Source organism: Hippocampus bargibanti, linkage group LG02 (genome assembly GCF_051943395.1).
Source record: "Hippocampus bargibanti isolate YZ-2025 linkage group LG02, ASM5194339v1, whole genome shotgun sequence".
Classification (NCBI taxonomy): domain Eukaryota; kingdom Metazoa; phylum Chordata; class Actinopteri; order Syngnathiformes; family Syngnathidae; genus Hippocampus; species Hippocampus bargibanti.
The window spans coordinates 10,889,595-10,911,676 of record NC_142735.1 but is presented as its reverse complement, the minus strand read 5'-3'; the positions used below and the strand labels follow the sequence as shown (position 1 = coordinate 10,911,676).

The window sequence follows — 22,082 nt, the reverse complement described above, 5'->3', positions numbered from 1 at the left end:
AAACTTTCCTCCTCCTCTTCCACCACCTCCTCCTCCTCATCATTCCCATTTTTTTTCTCCCCCTTGGTGCCTCTCCCTCCCCCCATCTCTTTTTAACATTCTGCCTCTGCTTTTTTTCCCTCTCGCTTCTTTTTTAACCATTCTGCCATTCTCAACAGTGAAATGAGCTATGATATGCTTGAATGTGTCCTTGGGAGAATTTTGGAACATATGTATTCAAGACTGGGCTGTTTGGTGTTTCCACCAATTTGTGCTGCCCTCAGCATACTAATTGACTTGCTGCATGAAGGAGGCTGTCACGTGTTGTGTGTGTTTTCGCAGCTGTTGTTCATTATTTATGCTATAAACTTCCGACAAACTATGCAGGTGTTCGTGCAACAAGGGCATTAAGGTCAGCATCATTGTGTGCTTTTGAGGGTAGGGGGTGAGGAATGCATGCATGTTTATTTCTAATGGTCTCCATCCGGCACAATAGGGATTCTATTGTGAGTGAAGTGGAACGATGAATTCTAAGACTGGCAAAGATTGCTCTTTGTTATTCGTGAAACAGAGGGAGAAAAAAATTCTTCCCTTTCTATAATTCCTTGACTTTCACTATTATTTTCCTTCAAATAAATGATTTTGTATTGGAAAAATACTCACCGTCACATATAAACAAACAGCATTGAAATGAGATCCTGTGAATGTGAACTGTCCCGCCTAAATGTAACCATGTTTTTATGAAGGGAAGTCTATTTGATAACAACAAATGAGGTGTAATAAATTCTGGAAAACATTAAACAAGTCTGTGAACATTTCAGGCAAATAAGACTACACTATATTGGGTTGAAGAGTCATACTGTTTGCACATGACTCCTAAAAATGTGGTGTTTAGACATCTACACCGTTGTGTCCATGCATCTGTGGATATATTAGCCAGATGTATTGGAGATCAGAGAATTTGTGCACTCAAACCACAACGACTGAGTGGAAACAGATGGAAAATATTTTTGGTGAACAGAAACAAACAAAGTGGATTCACAAACACACAATCTATTTAGAATGTGTCTGAAGACAATATCCGACGCATTCTAAATAAATTGCATTTCATCATTTACGATGTATTTTGGGCGTTGCTTGTGATTGCAGTTTTGCTTATGATTCACTGAAGGTGTGGGATTAAAGGGATAGAAAAAAGTCACATTTTAAAGTCACATATTTGGAAGAATCTCTTTAATACACGTTTTACTGCGTCCTCCAGCCCCCACGCACCATCCTCACCAGAAATGCGGGTGCAAATAGTTTCACAAACCTGTAACTGGATGGTACATGTTGCTGCGGCTTATCTGTCGTCTTTTCTGAATAGTCTCTTCCTCGTCTGAGCTCTTCTTTCATTACCCCTCATAGCACCCTCCCCCCAAAAAAGTCACTTTTATACATAATAAAGAATACCATTTTATTTGGTTTCACTCTGTAATTGATGACAACATTTTTGCTGAAATTGAATACTTCTCCACGTTTTCTTTCTGAAATAAAATTTGTTGCCATTGAGAAACGTACTGTCGTCAATACACCTATGAACATTTGTTGAGGAAGTGGGAAAGACATGTTTGATAGGATGACAGACTTATGACACAATTTGAATCATGGCTGGTGAGGCACTGTCTAGCCATTACTTGCTGTCACAACTTTATCAAACAAAGAACGTTGCACATTTGCCATTTAAATGAGAAGCATTACATCAAAAACTGGGAAAATACACAAGCAATATTTTTCGGTCTCTCTCTCTCTTTAACACACACACACACACACACACACACACACACACACACACACACACACACACACACACGCACACACACGCACACACACACACAGAGCGATATTTAACAAGTCGATATCGGGCTCAGTCTCTACATATTTTTTAAATATTGAACAGACAGATTTTCTGAACTGATATTTGAAAGTGATTGTTTAAATCACTTGGTGAATATTCATCAGTCAATCCTAATACAGTGAGACCTCATCTTACGAACACCTTATCTTACGAACTTTTCGTTTTACGAACGTCAAATTTATGAAAATTAAACCTTGAAATACGCACTACTTTTCGCGGTACACACCCACCACGGCTGGCGGAGTGCTCTTCGGATCTGGCGGAATGATTTTCGGATCTTCGGCGGAAGCACACGACCGAACAGCGCTGCAGCCGGCGCTACTTTTCACGCCCCCTCTCTCTGAATTCACACGTCGATCGCCTCCGAGGAGATTTTTGCAGATAATTTTACTATTATGGGACCGAAAAAAAACACCACATGCTCGTGTTCAGCCGGAGCAGACACAAAAAATAAAATCACAGTCGAGGAGAAGGAGATCATTGAGAAACACGAACGTGGTGTGCGTTTGTGGTGTCACATGTACACATCGCGGCTGTCATGTGAATCTAGGCCTGACACATCTCTCACGCTGTGTGTCACTTCCCTGACAATAACATTCTCCATTTATGAAGTTCTTGATATTTTCACCAAAATATGACATATTATACATTTACCCGCAGTACCACTCCTTCCAGAGGAATCAAAGACATGGAATGGTTGGTCCACACTCTTCTCATGTTGTGCAATACAGGTAGTCTACAAGAAGTAGATTCCACTGCTGATAAAATTGTTTAGTCTACAGCGATTTGCCTATGTGATGTCCCATATCTGAGTCAAATTTCATTTAATCATAAGCAAATTTTTCAAAGTCAAACATGAGGGCATTTATGACGCATTAAAAGAATATCACGAACACTGGACAACCAAGCCTGTTGATGTTTTGTAGAAACTTTGGTGCTATAAGGCCCCTGAGGAATAAATGAATCCAGAGTGAGTCATGCTACTACAAATAAAAAGCAGCTTGTCAGTGCAGAATTCCACTCCCACCAGTTCAGCATGTTCAAGCATGTTGTATAAAATATTGCCATCTTAACCTTTGTCGGTGGGATACACTTTGTCGGTGGACACACTCATGGCAGAAATACTCATGGAAAATGATCCTATTTCCAAATAGGTGGAAATCAGAATTCAAAAGTGAACTATATCAATGACTAAATTCCCATTAACTGTGTTCATCTCAGGACTTAGATACTGTCTGAGAAATGTGTGGGCCTCTTGACGTCTTACATTTGCTAGACATACTCATTCCCCTTTGTCAAACAGCTCTGAGGATTTCTCTCTTCCTATTTTAACAGAAAGCGTCATCATTGGTTAATGGCAGTCGACTTTGACATTGAAAGCAAAATCCCTGAATACTTTTATGAATTCAGCCTTTGTGTTTGCAGAGTACCATGAATCGCTATTTTAAGCTCTTTATTTTTAAATGACAGTGGATTCTCCTTTTCTGAAAGGGCTGATTGCTAACATGTTTCCATGATGCTGCTGCATCTCATCTAATGACTCACTCATTCATGTGTTTGAGGGATGGCGAATCAAGGAAAAACAAAGGAATCTCAAACATTTTACAAACGGTCGCTTCATTCATGTGACTTACAGTTTAATTAATATCTACCGGCCACTGTCATGATAGTCTGAACGGAGTATCTCAACCAAATCGTTTCAATGATGTGAGTTAAGCTCAAAAGGCCATTTACATGTGGTTGCACCTGCTCAGCAGCACACATACCAGACCAGATTTTGATTGGGAAGAATGTTGGTGACATTTGACTGCCATTGCTGGAGAGCTCTGGGGCACATTGTGTTTTTCTGTGGCAGCTCCTGTATCTTTTGTTTTTCTACTTTCTTTAATGTACATTATAACTTTGCTCCTGTAAATTGGGGATTTTGTATTGTGAGACGAATAAAGGTTTTCATCTTCTTATTATTGATGAGAAGGTTTCTTCCGCCGTCATCTGTACAAAAGTGAAGGTTTCGGACGTTTCGCCTCCTATCCAAGAGGCTTCGTCAGCGAACTAAAGTCTGACTGGTCGTATCGGCCCCATTTATATATCCCTAATGTCCAGACATGGTGGCGCCGGACACCGCTATGATAGGTCCCTACTCTCAGGTTGGGGGGGCAGAGGACCCCTCCCTGTGGCCCCACTGATTGTTCCTACATTGTTGTAGGTGAGGCACACAGTTCTCCTGCCTCATGATAGGGGGCGCTGGTGATGAGAGATTCATTGTTGTAGGAACAATCAGTGGGGCCACAGGGAGGGGTCCTCTGCCCCCCCAACCTGAGAGTAGGGACGTATCATAGCGGTGTCCGGCGCCACCATGTCTGGACATTAGGGATATATAAATGGGGCCGATACGACCAGTCAGACTTTAGTTCGCTGACGAAGCCTCTTGGATAGGAGGCGAAACGTCCGAAACCTTCACTTTTGTACAGATGACGGCGGAAGAAACCTTCTCATCGATGGACCACTCCTGTACGACTGAGAGCTTACACAGACGTCTTCTTATTATTGTTATATGAATAGTTGTATGTGTGACTTTAGGCCCAAAATATCCAAAATAATTACCAGTATAAATCTTAACCCATAAACTGCACTTTATTTGTAATTTTCAGATACAGATTAATAAACTTCACCCGCCCCCCTTTTTTCATGTCGTGACCACTGCCAATTTAAATTGGAGTACTAGTTTTGGGTGTTATGAAGGCACTTCTTGGGCTTTACATTGGACGGTAAACAATGTGCTTTGTCACAAAGAATAACATAAAGTCAAGTGAGTGGCTCTGTTGCAGTGACGTGCAGTCAGGGGAGGCACATGAGGCCGTGCCTCACCTGGCATCATGGAAATATCAAATGAAAAAAGAAATTAAACAGTTATATTTATTTAGTGATTTGTAGTTTAAAGTTCTTTTCCATTTAACTTCACCATTTTTAGATTTTTCTCAAAATCGCTGAATTTTCACATTTACCATTCAAATACTAAGTAGAGACGAGCGGTGAGGCAGCAGCTGGCTGAGCCTCACCATGGATTGCGCAATGACTATGCTAATTGTGCTGGCTTGCTCTGCAGTGAGACCGCTGTCCCACTGCATATTGCTATTAAAGTGTTCAAACAGTATAGTATATGAACTAAATGTTTAGCTGGTGAATATAATGTAGAGTCACTTTACATGATAAACACTGTACTACAGTGTTTATTCTATTTTGTTTTATTTTTATCAAAACTGTGTGCATTGGTGAGGCACACAGTTCTCCTGCCTCATGATAGGGGGCGCTGGTGATGAGAGATTCTTCTTGCGCCTCCTCGGCTGCAGAATAATATGATTAGTGACAGCAAGCTACAGTAAACAGTTAGCAAGTTAAGTGCAACCATCCAGTCATTTTTTTCATGTTGGTTGGCCTTATTTTCAGAATGGAGGATTACATATCATAAAGTGAAAGGAATAGAGAGACTTTTAAAACTGAAGAAAGATAAGGAAGCCTTCTACAAAGAAGATATAGATGCCTTTCTTCAGAAGTAGTGATGCATGGACTTCATTTATAAGTAAAGGTAACACGATAATAATGTTTTTTAAATTCTTTTTTTCTATGCTACAGTTTATATAAAGAATGCTGACATGACATTTTAAACAAAACACGTTAACTGTTGCCAATCAAATGGTGAATAATCTACTCTGCAGAGTTCAAGTTTGTAAATCTGACTGTGATGACCTCAGTGCCTCACCAGCCATGAACCTCACCACACGTCACTGCTCTGTTGTATGTACAATAACATTTTTCATGACTTTGCAGAGAACACCAATGACTTAAGGCTTGTTTACAAGCACAAAACAGTCTAGTCAGAGGTTTAAGGAACATTGTCAAAAATTAATGCTGGAAAAACAAAATGACCTGTCTAGGTTGTGTGGACAAGATGTGAATCACACACTATGCCCTTGCAGTCAGCAAATGTCAACATGACAGAACACCCTTGAGATTGTTCCGTTATGATCACGCCTCCAGTAATGGCAGAATCTGCAGTAACTTTAGAAAGTGAATACACCCTGAAAAAAATGTGAGTAAGAGCAAATACTTTGGGAAAAACACAACAACGCCTTTGATCTATACCAGGGGTTTCAAAGTCATTTTTTTGCCGCGGGCCATATACAAATTAATGAATAACCAGTTTTCAAATCTGAAGTCAAGAATAATGACTGTTATTGTGGTTTACATCATTAAATTTGAAATATTGGTGAGGATTTTAGCAAGCATCATGGAATTTCACAAGTTTGATTTGAAAAAAAATATGTGGCGGGCTGGATTGGCCCCCCGGGCTTGACTTTGACATCTGTTAACTATACAATACCAATGACGAGGAAATAAAACTTTTCAGAGAAATATATATTGCTAAGTAATAATTCTTGACATGCAATAAAATGACTCATTTTATTTCATTGTGCACTGGAGTTGTTAATAAACATTGTCATTTTCTGTTGTTGTCTGTGAGGAGAAAAGCTGTTATATGGAGGACACTGATTTGCTGTCGTGACCCCTAAAGGGAAAATTCGAAAGGAAAAGAAGATGAGTCTATGAGTAGAAAAGCTACTGGGGTGATTGGAAGAAGGGACAGTTAAATCACATGTAATCGAAAACGGTCTGAAATTAAAATAAATAAATAAATCAAACAACATTCAGATCATGTTATGACAATGTCGTAGGTAGAAAATACAATCTATCACATTGGAAACAAATTAAGTGGCAGTTTTATTTATTGTTTTAGCATTAGCAGAACAAGAAGTATCTGTTTCTGAAAAGTAACAGGACAGAAATGTATATTTTTCCATCAAATACAACAATGAGGTTCGAGTTTCTTTGCCACGTGAGTGTGAGCATATATTACACAGAGCTGCAGCACCCCGTAGTGGTAAATACGTGTTTATGTTCAATTTCAAAATGGATTAAAACGGTAGACTGCTTCTATGAGGGAGTGAATTAAACAGCACTCGGAAACTACAGACAAAAAGTCGGTACACTCAACCGTTCATCGAAAATGGGAAGAGAGAGATTTAGTCTTTTGTTTCAAAAGGCAGGGTTGACCTAGTTTTTCTCTCCGCCCCTTCCAATCGTCCCCAAGCATTGTAGTTTTTTTTGTTCCTGAACATGCTACAACAGATGCTTAATTTCGGCGAATTTCTTGGTCATTCATTTAGTAATTTTCTGATCCGCTAATTCTCACAAGCATCGGGGAGTGTGCTGGAGCCTAACCCAGTCGTCTTCGGGTGGTAGGCGGGGTACACCCTAAACGGGTGGCCAGCCAATCGCAGAATTGCTGATATTACATCAACAAATGTTACGAAAACGCAAAAACATACTTTTGAACTGCAAAACAATCTCCCTCCTAGGTTCGCATGTTAACACCGTTTCTCCGACTCGTGGAACTCGCGAATAAGACAAGACTTAGTTGGAGCCAGGCTGCAGCCAGGCTGCGGAGCATGCTCGGAATCCATCGACACACGTTCGTGCCTGTTCGTAAATCCGAAAGAAACCGAAGTATCATCATTTCCTCAGCCGAGCCATGGGCCTTTGCCGTCAGGTATACACCAGCTATCGATCCGATACCAATACCAATACCGAGTGTTTGTCTCTAAAATCGATACAGCTACCGATTCTGTGTGCGTGCAGCCGTTTGCGCATGTGAGTGCGTGTGCGCACGTGCATGTGCGTGTGCATGTGTGTGTTAGCTGGGTGAAGAGGTATGTGTGTGAGAGTGCAATATGCTTGTGCATGACCCCTTACCACATAGATGGCAGGTAGCCACCGCTCAATTGGCTACACTCTACACAACCCAGAAACCGTGTAACTGTGAAATAAATACCTGAAAGTCCAGGCGAAATTCTCTAGATTCATCGATGAGAAGGTTTCTTCAGTCGTCATCTGTACAAAAGTGAAGGTTTCGGACGTTTCACCTCCTATCCAAGAGGCTTCGTCAGCGAACTAAAGTCTGACTGGTCGTATCGGCCCCATTTATATATCCCTAATGTCCAGACATGGTGGCGCCGGACACAGCTATGATAGGTCCCTACTCTCAGGTTGGGGGGGGCAGGGGACCTCCCATGTCAGAAAGAAAGAATAGCGAACGAAACCAATAATTCTCAAGATTCAAAAAGGAGAGGAGTAGCAGTACCGTACATTGCAGGAGTTTCTGAAAAATTACAAAGAGTCCTTTGGCAACATAAAATTCCTACTTATTTCAAACCGATAAACACGTTAAGGCAAAAATTAGTGCATCCAAAAGATAGGCTACCAAATGAAAAACAAAGTAATGTAGTTTATTCCATACATTGTAAGAATGTAAATTGTAAAGAGCAGTACATTGGGGAGACTCAACAAATTCTCAAAAAAAGACTTTATCAACATCGCAGGGATAATACTAGTGGGCCTCAATCGGCAGTACATTTGCACCTAAAAGCTAGCAACCACTCATTTGACGACAATGAGGTTAAAATCTTAGCGAAAGAACATAGATGGTTTGAAAGGGGCGTAAAAGAAGCGATTCTTATAAAACAACAAAATCCTTCTTTAAACCGGTCTGGTGGGGTGAGGTTCAATTTGGATCGTTCATACAATAGCCTGCTTAGGCAAAACAGGTTAGGCAACTTTCGCAATGCTGATGAGGGTCGTTATGCTGATGAGGTGATACCGGGGGCAGTGGGGGTAATAGGCCAGTCGTTAGTCAGGAATGTAGGAACAATCAGTGGGGCCACAGGGAGGGGTCCCCCGCCCCCCCCCAACCTGAGAGTAGGGACCTATCATAGCTGTGTCCGGCGCCACCATGTCTGGACATTAGGGATATATAAATGGGGCCGATACGACCAGTCAGACTTTAGTTCGCTGACGAAGCCTCTTGGATAGGAGGCGAAACGTCCGAAACCTTCACTTTTGTACAGATGACGGCTGAAGAAACCTTCTCATCGATGGACCACTCCTGTACGACTGAGAGCTTACACAGACGTCTCTAGATTCATGTTACTTGAAAGAGACTCAGGTAAAATCAATTATGGTTATTATAATTATGGACATATTTCTGGTGTATTGTGTTGGTTTGGAATAACTAAAGCAAACTCAATTTACCCGGGGGCCGCCCGAGGCAGAGTCTGGGTGAGGCTGGGCCGCATCAGGATTTCCACAAGAGAATCACAGATAAAACATTCCAATGTTCTCAAAATCTTTATTTTTAACACCCAAAAAAGGAATTAAATGAATACATGGAAAAATGAATACAAGATAAATTAACCAGTAATAAATAAATAAAATAATTATAATGATCATAAGGCAGATACAGACGACTGAAAAAAAAACACAGGAAAACTAATTATTTTAATAAAGTTTCAAATGTCTGTATTCGCAGTTCTTTAACCTTTAACTTTCATAACATAAAGAAAATATTGAGAATAAATTATAATATTGAGATAAAGAAAATATTGAACCTGAACATGGCTTCTCTTGCCTACTTATTCAGCTCCACACACAAGTTTCATTCATATCAATCATGCGGACCGCACTAACATTAATCTTTCATATCAAGGCGGGCCGCAAAATATTCTTTCGGGGGCCAGAGTTGGCCCGCGGGCCGCGAGTTTCTTATTTGTTATTTGTATTTCAGTTTGACCAGTCCAGCTTCTGACTTTTATTTTCTCAAAAAGAGATGTTTGTATGATTAGGAGACTGTAAAGTCGGATTGTAAACCTGTGTCCTCCACTCACGTTGTTGTAATAAGTTGTGGTTTCACTTTACATGTAACCATCTATCTGCAAATTACGTTTTACCTTGTTAAAATGAATGACCAGAAACATACAAACACAACCAGCTAAATTACATTTTGGGTAAAATATCAGCATTACATTCCATATAGGGGCGAAGCAGGAAATCTCATGATGATTTCGATACATTTTGTGCCTGAGATGTATCAGTGATATCGACGTTTGGATCGGCCTGTCTACCTCGACTGCCCGGAAAGGAGGGCGTGCGTTAGTTATTGAATGACGGCCCGACCGGCGCTGTGTTTTGGTCGAAGTGTGGACGGGACGAGACAGCTTATGAAGTATCCTCACAAGATTTTGGGTACATTTTATTTGAACAATTTAACCTCGGTCAGCTTTTGTTGCGTTGTTGTGGAGACAAGTGCTTCCTCGAGCGAAACGAGGTGCTTGCAGGTCGGTTGTCAGGTTCTTCGATGGGCAAAAAAACGAAAAGTAAACACGGTCACTTTCAGTAAAGATCTTTATTTTTTAAATCGGAGAATACGGCATCCAGTTGCGACGTGTAATTCCTAGATGTACGCATTCTATCGGCTCGTGGCTTTGTTGATGCCCAGACTGTGAGCAGCTTGTGGGCCACTGTTTTGAAAGAGAGCCAATCAAATCTTCTATTCAAATCAACGCTTATGTCAGTGACCTACATCTCATGTGTGTACGCCGAGAGCCCGCAATCTCCTCAACGCTAGACCAGACAGCATGGGGACGAACGGGGTAGACGACCAGTCGCAACCGCCTAGCGGGGTGTCCGAGGCAGAACAGTCGGCCGAGCAGGGCGATGCTGTTCAAGAGTCGGGGTGGAAGAAGGATGGGCGTCAAGGGGAGAGCGATCTTAAACTCTCTCGTGAGGAAAGCAAAGTGCAACTGGTCGAGGCTGGATTTAAGTCGATCTCATCCCCAGCTCACGAAACTGACTTCGCCGAAATGCATGGCGCACTATTCTCGCCGCCTGAAGGAGGTTTTGGTTGGCTGGTGGTTTTGGCAGCCACCTGGTGCAATGGGTCCATCTTCGGGATTCAGAACTCCTTTGGCATCCTGCACATGATGCTGGTGAGGGAGCACGCAGACACTGAGGACAAGACGTCTCAGTTCAAAGTGGGTAAGTCGGACTCACACATAAATTCTGCATCTAACAAATCTCTCATTCTCACAGGAGACATTCGGTCCCCGTGAACTTTCCGCAAGTATGCAAAATAAAAATACAAAATTAAAACAAAAGAAAATAATAGAAAACAAGGCCGATGATACATGTCCCCTAAAATCTGATTGGCAAACTCATTTTCAACATATTGCATTGGAATTTGTGAAGGTTGACATAATTGAGTAAAACACTTGCTTGGTCCATTTAACAAATCACCTAGCTAGTTAACGTTTACTGAAAAAAAGCTGGCTGGTGTTGTTTTCTACTAAAAGCCAACATCGAACACAAGTAGGGACCTAATAAGAAGAGAGTCAGAACGTTTCCAGGACTGGCCTCATAAAAGGTGGTTTGATATTTGACTTGTAAAGCGCATTTCCACCTACAATGCAATCACAGCACTTCACACTGACTCATCATTCACCGACTGAAGACAGCACCAGGAGCCACTGAAGGTTTGGTGTTTTGCTCAAAGTATGTTAGCACGGTCACACGGGTCGAGGAGTGAACTCATACCCTCTGGTTTGGGAGTTCGCCATCCTACAGAGTAATCCCCATGGAGTGTAGTGCACTTTCCCAGCCACTTCTGCCATGCCTTTGTGTGCTCCTGGAAGGATTCTTCTGGGATCTTCAATATCATCAGGCCATCTTTATGTTATTAGCCTCTTCGAAATGGGTCCGCTTGACATCCTTTTTGAGCTGAGGAAGGAAAAATAAAATCATACCGTGCCAGCTGGCATTAGTCAGGCAAGTTGTTCCAGCACTCCAAAGTTCTTGTTGCCCAAAAACATTTTGATTGTGAGCAAATTGCGAATAGATGTGTTGTCCCGACACATGTAATCAATAAGACATTTTGATGTTAAAACAATTTATTTGCCAAACAGAGTGGTTGTTCTTATGAAACATGGTACAGTACTTGAATAAATACCAAATTTATGTATATATATATATATATATATATATATATATATATATATATATATATATATATATATATATATATATATATATATATATATATATGAAATCTCAATTATTATTATGTTTTTTCACCTACACCACTGCCCAGCCCCCCATGATAGAATCCAATGGCCTCCTGAGCAAGTGTTGGAGTTTTCCAATAGGATTACAGATATTCCTAAAAATAGACACACTTATTACATCTCAAGTCTGGTCTGTTTGGCCTCATAGTATGTAGGGGGACTGTGTGTGTGTGTGTGTGGGGGGGGGGGGGGTCAGGGGGTTGCAATGGGTAATGAGAACCCATGTCACACTTACAGACCCGAGAGTTTAGACTGAAGGAGAAAATTTGTAGCTTTCCATTTAACTATATCTTCTGGGACACCAGACATTTCTGACACCTTTCTTACATTGTCCAAAGCCGGGACGATGTTTGTATACAATAATTGTTGCCTATTGCCATTCATAATAATTTAATATTGACATTATCATTTATTTCACACCAAAGGAGTACAAGACGGGAAAAGGCTTGGCAGGATGTGACTGTTTGTACAGGACATATGCTACAAAAGTTTGTGATAATTAGAGTTCCAGGAATTGAAATTCAAAAACCTTGCCTCCACCGGAATCACGCTATTGCCCCCCCCCCCCCCCCTGGCTACCTGCATGCTTCTGGTTTGTATCACAGGCTATTGAATACGTTGACCCACTTTTCTCAGTGTCTCACGCCTTCAGGAATCCTCTCATGCTTTGAAGGAACGTGTGTCTTGGTAAATTCAATTCACAAGGAAAAAATCTTGCGGCCCTGTTCTTTGAATTTGTTTCAGACTGAATCCACAGTAACACGTATGGGTTGAGGTCAAGTTGTGGAAAGAGATTAAGATTCTTAGGTTATGCCCTGGAACAATGTTTGCCCTCAGACATCAGCACGAAAGTAGTAAATGTGGTAAAAGTCTAAGCTGCGGGGGGATGGTCATGTGTCAATAGCTTGACATTTTTCATGGCAGCTGTTTGAATATGTCCATAAGGCCAAAGAGGCATATGGATGTATGTGTTGGCTTTGTCAAAATGGGACCCGCTGTGCCTTTTTAATCAGACCATAATCTGGGGGAAAAAGAGAAAAAAAAAAATCTGATTTCATATTCCATTCTGAGAAGTCCCCCTATATAATTTTGGGTTCGACGGTGTCTTGTGTGAAATAAATGAATTTAAATCGAACCTGAATATGAGGGGAAAAAACACTATGAATAAAACAAGATGGCAATTACTTCATGACAAAAAAAGATATTTTCCATCGCTAAGCATACATTATGCATCTTCATCAAAAAACTCTTCCAGCGCCATCGTCAGTGGATAGCTTTTGTGGTTTGAATCGTGATTGTTCTGGACCGGGCTTAATTAATTAGTGTTTGCGTTTACGGTTGTGAATCTTTCTGTATTCTGTTTCCTTTTGTAGTTTTCTTCGCTTTATGCTTTTTTATGTGTTATTAATTTAATTGAATGACGAAAAAACCTGAGATGAAACATGAATCATTGTGGTATCCTGTTCAAATAAATCTAAATAGAAATAAGGGAAATAGAAACAATCCTGGTCTTATCTTGCCAAATCAATTATACAACCAGTTTTTAAAATAAGGTAGCATTTTCTTCCAAGTAAAGTACAACAATATTTTTTTGTTTCGTAGTATACTACAAGTATACACCAACATACTGTAGTTCCTGTCTTCGCAGCTCTTATTGAGGAAAGTCCAGCATTAGTTAAATGGATTTCAGAACACTGCTGGAGGAAATGATTTGGTGGCAGTACTAAGGTCTTGCCAGGAAATATGATGTCACATGCAATATGCTGACATTTTGTGTTATATGACAAAACGAAAAAAACAAAAAAGACATAAGCAGTCCTTTGTTTGTCTGAACAGCGGTCTTATAATATTTGCTGATATCACCTCATTATGTTTTGTTGTTATCAAGGCACGTTTTCCTCATAATTTTGTTTTTCTTCCAAATTATACAATTCCAGTGTTTTGGACTTCGGAGGTTCTACTGTTAAATCACTGGATTTTTGGTCAGCGTTTATGTTTTCTACAGCAAATGAGTGGTCTATTTACTACTTGTCGGTGGTCTGCTATTTCTCGGTAATTACACAACGTAAGTAGTTTAATTCCCACTGTTCCAACTTACACAAGAGCTTTGCAATGTGAAGGTGTGTACTCAGCTGTACTCTGCTCTGTCAATCACCACATTGAAGGGAAGAACAAAAACACAATGCTTTTGTACTCAGTGGGGATATATGAGGAGGGACGCTCTTTTGTTTTGAGTTTCCTTCGGCCACAATGGCTTTCTCCCACGTTCCGAAAATATGCAAAGTAGGTTCATTAAACCCTCAACAATAAATCCTCATTTATTTAACTTAATTCTTGTGAGAACACATAGACAACATAAAGGCATGCCATAGAAAGCTATTTCTAAAACAAGCATTTTCATCTCTGGAGAAACTTTATTGCTTCAGGGACAAATTGGAGTGAAAAGAATGAAAAGTGGGCTTGGTATCACAGTTTTAAGCTTTACGCTTGAATATTTTGGAACTGGAACTTGGAAAACCTTTGCAGTCTCAGGATGAAAGCGGTTCACGTGTAAAGTGCTCATGGGAGAACGGCCATTATCACATAATGCAACCACAAAGGACACAGTCAGACCAAGAAGTTAGAATTCTGTAGTAAACCATTTTAAAAATATTGAATGAATGACTCTTCATTTACTTAGCTATGGTTCAGAATCACTGAACTAATCCCTCCCCCAAAACAACTCACATGGTCATGTGAAGACTGTGATAGACGTGAAAGTAGCCGTAATCTCTGCAGTGTTTTATGTCATTCTGTGTTGGGGAGGGAGCCTCACTTACATCACAATGATGAGACTGAACCAAGTGCTGAAGAAAGGTGCTTCTGTCTTTCTTTGGCTACCAAATGGACTCCACTGGGGATGGAGCAGACAGAAGGATGTTGGCCAAGTTGACATTCATCATGGACAGCCCTTTCCACCTTCTGCTCTACCAGATTTTTACACCATTGATCAATAGAAGCAATAACATCTATTACGTAGCGTGCACACAAATGCACCAAAAAATGAGAAAAAATGCCCTAGTGAGGATAAGCAGATTCGAAAATTATTTTGAACATGTTTTATTTGAAGAGTGTAATAGTTGTTCCTGTTGTAATCAACGGATTTTCTCGCTATGTGGGCTCAATTCGGTGTGAGCCTCTGATTCAAGAAACTAAATAGGACCACCTTTTAAAAAGTCCAAGCAGCTCACGTTTTTTCTCTTGTCAAGCTTCAAGACGCAGACAATAAGTTATTTAAAGTGGTCTATGTACACACCCATTTACCGATTCTATGCAGCCTGCAGGCAAACAGAGCTATTTATGTGCATGAACCAATGTTCTCTCTCATGTTCCACGCGAGGGTGAGATCAGTTACCCATTTCAAATTCAGTCATCCACGAGTATTGAGGACAACTGTAATGACTATTTGTTGCAGTCGTTCCACCAACAAGGGGAAATACGTACCTGCTTGTCATATGCCATATGTCAGTAGTAGTTCAGTTCATCTCAGTGCTCTGGGGGTTCAAAGGGGGCACTGTATTTGGAAACATACAGCCTCCAAGACTGGTAGATCTCAGAGTGACTATACCTTTGCTCTCCCGGTAACTAAGACCCAACAGTTGTTTGTTTACATTTGAATACTGCGACTGTGTGGTCATTTATTCTGCTCTTTTGTAACTTCATGGACATTGCACCACTGCCTTTCCACATTCTGATGATACAAAAGATGCAATGAATCACACATTTTCTTAAATGATACTGTATATCCAACCAAGCGAGAGGAAAAAGCTCACAAAATGCCTCTTATTTTGAAACATATACATACAATCAGACGAGCCAAATAATGACCAGAAAACTGTTTAAAAATAAGATAATTAACTGTTTCAATACTTTTAATTAGAGAGCCTTGGTGATTTGAACCATGCATATTAAAGTTTTTTTAGCTTAGAAGATAGAAAAAACATGTTAAAAAGTGCAGGGAGCTATCAGGCAGTTCTTATTTTAAACGAAAACAAACAATTAAATATACCAAGCAACAGAAACCAAAGCTTTCCAAAAATTCAATAGAACTGAGATTCTAATTCTTCACGCCTCTTATTGTGAAAGTACAAAACGCGAAAAGAGCATTCGCAGAGGAGCTACTGGCGAGAGATATGAATTTCGAATCAACAAAACTGTGCCTTCTCTCCATTGCTGTTTATGAATGTTCTGTCCTTCTTGTGTATCCTTACATGAACCTGCCGTCTCCACCACACATGCCCTGTGTGGCAGAAAGAGTGTAATATATTGCCCAAAGGTTTTCTAAAACCATACTTTCATGCTTTGCTGTCAATTTCCGCACCAGTTTATCATGTGGCTGACACACTCACCTATGACTTTTATAACTATTTCGCTAACTGTATTTATTTCAAGTGGCTAATCTTCTCTCTGGGGAAATGTGAGTGTTTAGCTTCAGCCTTAAGGTGAGGCACCTGACGGAGGCAAGAAGACCTCCTGCTTGTTTTCATAATGTATTCATTGAATTTAATTTCTTGTTCATTAACAGGCTCATATGAAAGTCATTTGTGAGTCTTAGAAGACCGATATTTACTACAATTTTCATATACAGTACTCTGTAGCCTTACCCTTGTCTGGCTACTTGTGGTATTTAGTTCTTATTGGTTTATACTCATTGCACAAGCAACCTATTAGAAGCAGAAGTGTAAAATCTAGGTACAGAGCATAAAAAAAATCTGACACCGTTTGGCTTTAGACACAGATGTTTCTACTCAAGAGCTTGCTTATATCTGTCGGTTGAGTAGAACCACCTGTGGTTTAGGCCAAACCTGGGCAGGCTTTTTGTAGTCCAGACATAGATTTATGATCAGATGGTGCTGCGGGTGTGCAGTCCATTGTTGCACAGAAGTCGCAGCAAACAAAAGCCCAATCCCAACATCCATAATTAAGAGGTAGGAAATGTTGGTTCCTTGAGAGAGCATTACTCTGTATGTTTTAGATCTCTCCCAACTCCATCACATATGATTCAGTTGATAATGATGGTTTCAGGCTTATGCAGAGCTTGCTTATCAAGCAAAAATGCCAAAATGTCAAATATCGGGTCTGGACAATTATCAACTGTCAATTATCAATTATCGAGCTATCAGTATTTTGAAACGTATTATGTACACCCTTTAAATCCATTGTACACAGTAAAATGAGTGAAGTAGTTTTTGTCATAATCGTTCTCCTTTCGTTGCATTATATTTGGAAAAAGTTAGAGTATTATTATTATTGTCAGACAAAGCCATTTGATTTGCTTTTTTTGAATTATTTCTTTTAAAGAACATTTCGCCTGTTAAAACACACTTTGATTTATTGTGGTGCAATTGTTTGTTTGCCTTCACGTTCTTCAGGCAATGTATATCGATGTCAATGATCTAATGCAATCCGACCTCCTGTGTCTATTATCTGTAGCTTGGGTCGGATCCCTCGCCATGGGGATGATATTCTTCTGTTCACCGGTGGTCAGCATGTTCACGGACCACTTTGGCTGTCGGAAAACTGCTGTCAGTGGGGCTCTCCTGGCTTTCATTGGATTGCTCAGTACATCCTTTGCAAAGTAAGCTATATTTGCTCCCCATTCATGAATAGTAGTACAAATAAAAGGATTTCATGAGTTTCATGTTTTGGGCCAAAATGTATCCTAATGCATTCTCTACTAGACCAATCAAATAAGATTCTTCAATTCTTCACTGTTGGACCATAATGAACAGAAATCTAATTTAATTTGAAACAGGTCATATGTTTAGCTGTTGAGCCAATCTCTTCTGAACCAGCGATTTGTTGTTCCTTGAGGGGACGCTTACTATAACTTTGTAAATGTTAATATTTAAACCCCCATTCTAAAACACTCAGAAATGCATGGTGCCTGAGGGATCCATTCCAATCCATGAAATTGAAACATAGTGACTCCTAGCATGAATAGCAGGATGAGATGTATCATATTTTTTTTTTTATGGAAAATGCATCTGGCTAATGAGATTAGATTATTCTATACTAGAGCAATTGCAAAACAAGCATTTCCTGTTTAATTGAAACCAAACACTAGGCTTTTGAGCATCATGGTTGCATGTGTGTGTGCTATGAGCACACACACATGATGATACAGCTGTGCTTAGTCTGCACACAGGGGACTCTGGCATTAGTAGCCACTGTGATAGGTTTGACACATATGTTGATTGGTGTAATAGGACCATCTCAGCATAAATGTGGGAGAAAAAAACTGACGAAATGGTGTTTGACCCAAAATCAATTGGAGACCATAGCCCATCTCTGTTAATGGCACAAATATCAAGCAGGTCTCCTCTTACAAATACTTTGCGATTTAAATCAGTGGCAGGATTTGCTACACATACCAAATGTATGTTTGAGGATTCATCAGCGCCTTCATTTCTTGCTATGTTTGAGAATACGTATATGGAGTTGAGAGAAGAATTTTGTTTGTCTTTATGGAGCAACCATTGAGTCAGTCCTTTCAAATAACAGGTTGGTTTGGGAACCTAACTGTTCGATCTAAAGGTTGGTTAAGAGAGCAGGGAAAAGAAATGGGCTGCCCCCATCACCCCAGGACATATATGGCCAGACCGTTATTCAAGAGACCAATAAATTTTCAGACACTCCTTCCTCCCATGCGCTACACTCCCAATCCAATTTTATAATCACAGGAAGAAAGTAAATGACTTTTGTCTGCGAATTAAATTTATATAAAAATGCATTCATATTGCAGGCTACAGCTTAGTTAACAAATGATTAGAGGGAGGAAGACAAACAAACAGGAGGACATGAAGGCAGAGTGGTGTGTGCATATGCCTCTAATGTGTTGTCCAATGTCTGTAGAGTATTTATTGTCCTGTTCTGTGTATTGTCCCATGTATCTTGTATATTATATGTGGTATGTATTGCCCAATGCATGTAATACCACGGGGGGCCTGTCCTCTGAGACATGTTTCTCCTACGAGAGACCAAATAAAAGCTAAATTCAAATTTAAAAAATCAAATTCAAATTCAATTTTAATGGATCTGAGACATAGTTTAAATGTCAATTCAGACAGACTACAATGACTTGCAAAACTTCAACCTCCAAACCGATGAATGCACATGGAAAAAGTGAATGTCATGATTAGGTTTAAAGAGCATCCTCGACACTCAGTTTTTCACAAGTTAGGATGGGTTGAGGTTTACATCTTTGTGAACAACTGCCTGAACAAATAATCCAACACTTTATGTGGAAACTGAAGAAATTGCTCCGTGTAAGCAGCAAGGTCAAAAATCAACGTTGAATGAGTGAATGTTTATAATGTTGAAATATTTAACTGTTCGGCTCCAACCAATAGATGTAGCTTTCATGTTGCACAATCATTTAATATAATCTTTAAAAATATGTTTCCATGTGAAAAAATGGTAAATGATTGATTTAGTCGTGGTCCCAATGAATTTGCCTTTGTTTGTTCTATTCCCAGCTCCTTGAGCCTCCGTTATTTTACTTATGGCATACTGTTTGGCTGCGGATCCTCCTTCGCTTTCCAGCCCTCTTTGGTCATCCTCGGCCACTACTTTCGCAAGCGCCTGGGATTTGCCAATGGCGTGGTGACGGCAGGTGCCAGCCTCTTCTCCATGGGTCTCCCGGTTTTGCTGAACAAAGTCGTGGAGCCACTGGGACTCAGCAGAACCTTCCAGATCCTCAGCCTCTTCATGCTTGTGCAGGCCTTTCTGGCATTAACATTCAAGCCGTTGCTACCAGCTGGACTTTGCATGGGCCCGACAGGCCCTGCAGATTTTCAAAAACAGGCAGGGGTGACTCCTCAAAGTGGGATCTGTTGGCACAAGGCGTTGGTATGGGTCAGAAAGTACTTCAACCTGCGAGTGTTTCATATCCTCACTTACCGTGTGTGGGCATTTGGAGTTGCGACAGCTGTATTGGGCTACTTTGTGCCTTATGTCCATCTGGTAAGAACATTATGCCCTTGTTCCATTGCATGCATAATTTTTAATACCTGTCTCAAAATCAGGACCAACAAAATTATAAGTCAGCCTGTTCTTTGTTGATTATGTTTTCCCATACCACAGAAATTAAACATATTTCCATGTTGAACTCAAAAACCATACGCTAAATAACGCATGCCATATCGTTATCAGCTTTCATAAGGGAAATAGAAACAATCCTGGTCTTATCTTGCCAAATCAATTATACAACCAGTTTTTAAACTAAGGTAGCATTTTCTTCCAAGTAAAGTACAACAATATTTTTTTGTTTCGTAGTATACTACAAGTATACACTAACATACTGTAGTTCCTGTCTTCGCAGCTCTTATTGAGGAAAGCCCAGCATTAGTTAAATGGATTTCAGAACACTGCTGGAGGAAATGATTTGGTGGCAGTACTAAGGTCTTGCCAGGAAATATGATGTCACATGCAATATGCTGACATTTTGTGTTATATGACAAAACGAAAAAAACAAAAAAGACATAAGCAGTCCTTTGTTTGTCTGAACAGCGGTCTTATAATATTTGCTGATATCACCTCATTATGTTTTGTTGTTATCAAGGCACGTTTTCCTCATAATTTTGTTTTTCTTCCAAATTATACAATTCCAGTGTTTTGGACTTCGGAGGTTCTACTGTTAGGTTCTACTGTTAAATCACTGGATTTTTGGTCAGCGTTTATGTTTTCTACAGCAAATGAGTGGTCTATTTACTACTTGTCGGTGGTCTGCTATTTCTCGGTAATTACACAACGTAAGTAGTTTAATTCCCACTGTTCAAAATTACACAAGAGCTTTGCAATGTGAAGGTGTGTACTCAGCTGTACTCTGCTCTGTCAATCACCACATTGAAGGGAAGAACAAAAACACAATGCTTTTGTACTCAGTGGGGATATATGAGGAGGGACGCTCTTTTGTTTTGAGTTTCCTTCGGCCACAATGGCTTTCTCCCACGTTCCGAAAATATGCAAAGTAGGTTCATTAAACCCTCAACAATAAATCCTCATTTGTTTAACTTAATTCTTGTGAGAACACGTAGACAACATAAAGGCATGCCATAGAAAGCTATTTCTAAAACAAGCATTTTCATCTCTGGAGAAACTTTATTGCTTCAGGGACAAATTGGAGTGAAAAGAATGAAAAGTGGGCTTGGTATCACAGTTTTAAGCTTTACGCTTGAATATTTTGGAACTGGAACTTGGAAAACCTTTGCAGTCTCAGGATGAAAGCGGTTCACGTGTAAAGTGCTCATGGGAGAACGGCCATTATCACATAATGCAACCACAAAGGACAGAGTCAGACCAAGAAGTTAGAATTCTGTAGTAAACCATTTTAAAAATATTGAATGAATGACTCTTCATTTACTTAGCTATGGTTCAGAATCACTGAACTAATCCCTCCCCCAAAACAACTCACATGGTCATGTGAAGACTGTGATAGACGTGAAAGTAGCCGTAATCTCTGCAGTGTTTTATGTCATTCTGTGTTGGGGAGGGAGCCTCACTTACATCACAATGATGAGACTGAACCAAGTGCTGAAGAAAGGTGCTTCTGTCTGTCTTTGGCTACCAAATGGACTCCACTGGGGATGGAGCAGACAGAAGGATGTTGGCCAAGTTGACATTCATCATGGACAGCCCTTTCCACCTTCTGCTCTACCAGATTTTTACACCATTGATCAATAGAAGCAATAACATCTATTACATAGCGTGCACACAAATGCACCAAAAAATGAGAAAAAATGCCCTAGTGAGGATAAGCAGATTCGAAAATTATTTTGAACATGTTTTATTTGAAGAGTGTAATAGTTGTTCCTGTTGTAATCAACGGATTTTCTCGCTATGTGGGCTCAATTCGGTGTGAGCCTCTGATTCAAGAAACTAAATAGGACCACCTTTTAAAAAGTCCAAGCAGCTCACGTTTTTTCTCTTGTCAAGCTTCAAGACGCAGACAATAAGTTATTTAAAGTGGTCTATGTACACACCCATTTACCGATTCTATGCAGCCTACAGGCAAACAGAGCTATTTATGTGCATGAACCAATGTTCTCTCTCATGTTCCACGCGAGGGTGAGATCAGTTACCCATTTCAAATTCAGTCATCCACGAGTATTGAGGACAACTGTAATGACTATTTGTTGCAGTCGTTCCACCAACAA

The 22,082-nt window shown here is 40.1% G+C and overlaps 1 protein-coding gene across 1 annotated transcript in view; it reads left to right on the top strand.

Moving 5' to 3' along the window:
* Positions 1-9,914: 9,914 nt before the first annotated feature.
* slc16a2 (solute carrier family 16 member 2) overlaps positions 9,915-22,082 on the top strand; it is a 29,479-nt gene continuing 17,311 nt past the window's right edge. Inside the window, exons 1-3 of the mRNA XM_088988686.1 lie at positions 9,915-10,804; positions 17,359-17,503; positions 19,404-19,890. Coding sequence (XP_088844812.1) covers positions 10,405-10,804; positions 17,359-17,503; positions 19,404-19,890 — 1,032 coding nt within the window. The 5' untranslated portion in view covers positions 9,915-10,404. The remainder of the gene's footprint in view (positions 10,805-17,358; positions 17,504-19,403; positions 19,891-22,082) is intronic.